The sequence below is a fragment of the chloroplast genome of Cucumis sativus (assembly GCF_000004075.3).
Source record: "Cucumis sativus chloroplast, complete genome".
Taxonomy (NCBI): domain Eukaryota; kingdom Viridiplantae; phylum Streptophyta; class Magnoliopsida; order Cucurbitales; family Cucurbitaceae; genus Cucumis; species Cucumis sativus.
In genome coordinates, this window is record NC_007144.1 from 147,501 (window position 1) to 150,000 (window position 2,500).

At 38.5% G+C, this 2,500-nt stretch overlaps 1 protein-coding gene across 1 annotated transcript in view; it reads right to left on the bottom strand. All coding sequences in view use genetic code 11, as the record gives it.

Annotated features, from left to right (window-relative positions):
* Window positions 1-2,500, bottom strand: part of ycf2 — a 5,967-nt gene that overhangs the window by 389 nt on the left and 3,078 nt on the right. Inside the window, exon 1 of the mRNA in view lies at window positions 1-2,500. This exon is cut by the window's left edge and continues 389 nt beyond it; it is cut by the window's right edge and continues 3,078 nt beyond it. Within this exon, the coding sequence (YP_247661.1) occupies window positions 1-2,500 (2,500 nt within the window).

Here is a 2,500-nt window from a genome sequence, read left to right on the forward strand (position 1 = left end):
AAATGAATTGGTTTATTAGAAAAAAGCCTTGTTCTTTGGAAGAGCTATCTCGTGTCTGGTACTGCACGGTTCCACTCTGCAAGAACTCCGAATCATTCTCTTGAAGCTCATCCTCTTCATCATAAATGATCCGCTTGCCCCGAAATGACCTAGCCCAATAGGGAACTCCCAATTCATTGGGCCTTTCGATACAATCAAATAGAAAGCCCCAAGGGCTCCATATTCTAGGAGCCCAAACTATGTGATTGAATAAATCCTCCTCTATCTGTTGCGGGTCGAGGACTCCTTCCCCTTCTTCAAACTTCGATTCGTATTTTTGATAGAGAAATATCTGATCAACGATAGAAGAAGATCCATTTTGTATCATATCTAAGGGATTCCTGGGTTCGGGCCGAAGAAGCAATGTCACTCGATCATTATCAAATCGACTGCAATCTTTTTCTGTCCATGAGGATCCAAACAGAGCGCCTTCTACTTCTAATAGGCCATGAACTAGATGAGAATCATTCTCAACGAGTACATAAGAAGTGATCCCATTTTTTTCATCGGGTCCGGATAGAGACCAAAGGTCTTGAACGACCGATCCGGCAGAACAATTCAAAAGATAAAGAAGTATCGTTAATTTCTTCATGCTCGTTTCAAGTTCGAAGTACCAGTTGTACAAATAAGAACCCCCTTCGTTACATGATTTCTTCTTCATATAGATAGATATAGGATCTATGGAGCAATTACTTAGAAGTACATTTTGTGCAAGAGCCCTTCCTATCTGATAGAAAAGGATCCCATGATCCTGAACTGATCTTACCTGGGATCGCAAATCCCAAGTTTGTCTATGAAGAGCAGATCTAATTATATTAGTGTCTATAATTGATTTCCTCTGCGTAATACTAATCGATAGGGCCTCATTGGTAAGTGCTACAAGATCTCGTACATTGGAACCCATGGTTATGGAACCGAATCCATTAGTATGGAACATTTTCTTTTCCAAGTGAAATCCCCTAGTATATGAAAGAGTGAAAAAGTGCTTTCGTTGTTGTGGAATAAGAAGCCTTCGTATTTTAATGCATGTATTCAATTTATTCGGAGCTATTAGAGCGGGATCCACTTTTTGGGGAATATGGGTCGAAGCAATAACAAGAATATTTGTAGTGGAACATCTTTCAAAATCCCTGTAGAGATAGTTCACTAATAGACCAAAGTATAAGTGACTCGACTTATTCACATACAGATCATGAATGTTTGGAATCCATATTATGCAAGGAGACATTGCTTTTATTAATTCGAATTGAAGGGTGATATAAAATTGGTCTATTTCCAGCTTCATCTCCATAGTTAGCGCATTCATCATAGTTAGAAGCTCCAGCTCCGTATCAATATCAAGGTCACGGTCGATATCGTCACTATCATCAATATCGCCACTATCATCAATATCGTCACTATCATCGTCACTATCATCAATAAACTTAGGCTTGTTATCCCGGAACTTGTTCAGAAATACTGTAATGAAAGGAAGATAGGAGTTTGTCGCTAGGTATTTGACCAAATAGGATCGTCCAGTTCCTATAGAACCTATCACTAAAATACCCGGGGAGAGGGCTAAGCGGAGCGAAAAGAGTTTTCCATGAGATGGGAAATGAAAACTATTAGCCCCACACGAGGTTTGTGAATGAGTGATTGTCTGATAATGAGCAAGGAATGTCCGTCTTTCTGCTAAACAGGATGTATTGAACTTATAATTCATTAGATACTTTTTCTGAATGTCAACTAAGTATCGTAAGTAAATTACTCCCGGTTGTTCAATCATTTGATAACCAGAGTCATTCTTTGATAAATGATCACTATGAGTCAGACTCAATAGAATTTGATCAATCCTTTTTTCTGTCGTTAAGGTGGAGAACTGAACCAAGAATTCTCTTTCTTTATCATCAATCGAATCACTGTTCCAGACCCAGGATTGGATTTTATCATCAATCCAATCACCGTTCACATTTTTTCTTATCAATGAATATATCTCTTTACTTGTATGACTTAGATGTCTCGTATTTCTCGAAAAAGCGATTCGATTGATGGGATTTGGTATGATACTTATGAGATTGATGAGATTGATATTCCAATCTTTCTTCTTCGAACGTATTGATTTGACCCCATAAGCGGGACCGCCACCAGAAGCAGAACCCCATATTTCTTCTAGAGAATCTCCTAATTGTTCCAGAGCAACTAGAAAGAGATTCTTTAACCAGAAAGAATTCCGTTCATATGTGGGATACCTATCCAGAAGTTTTCGCAACTCAATCATGTATGATGGAATCATCAAAGATTTGACCTTTTCGAACTCTGTCTGTAACTCACTATAGGCTCGAGAAACAAAGAGAAGATGTGTACGAACGAGATATACAGCAATAAGAAGAAGGAAAAGGATTGAATAGAGGAACTCCCGAACATTTGGCGATCTCAGATGTGTCGATATCGATGGTGACTCATTATTTCGATGAATCATTTC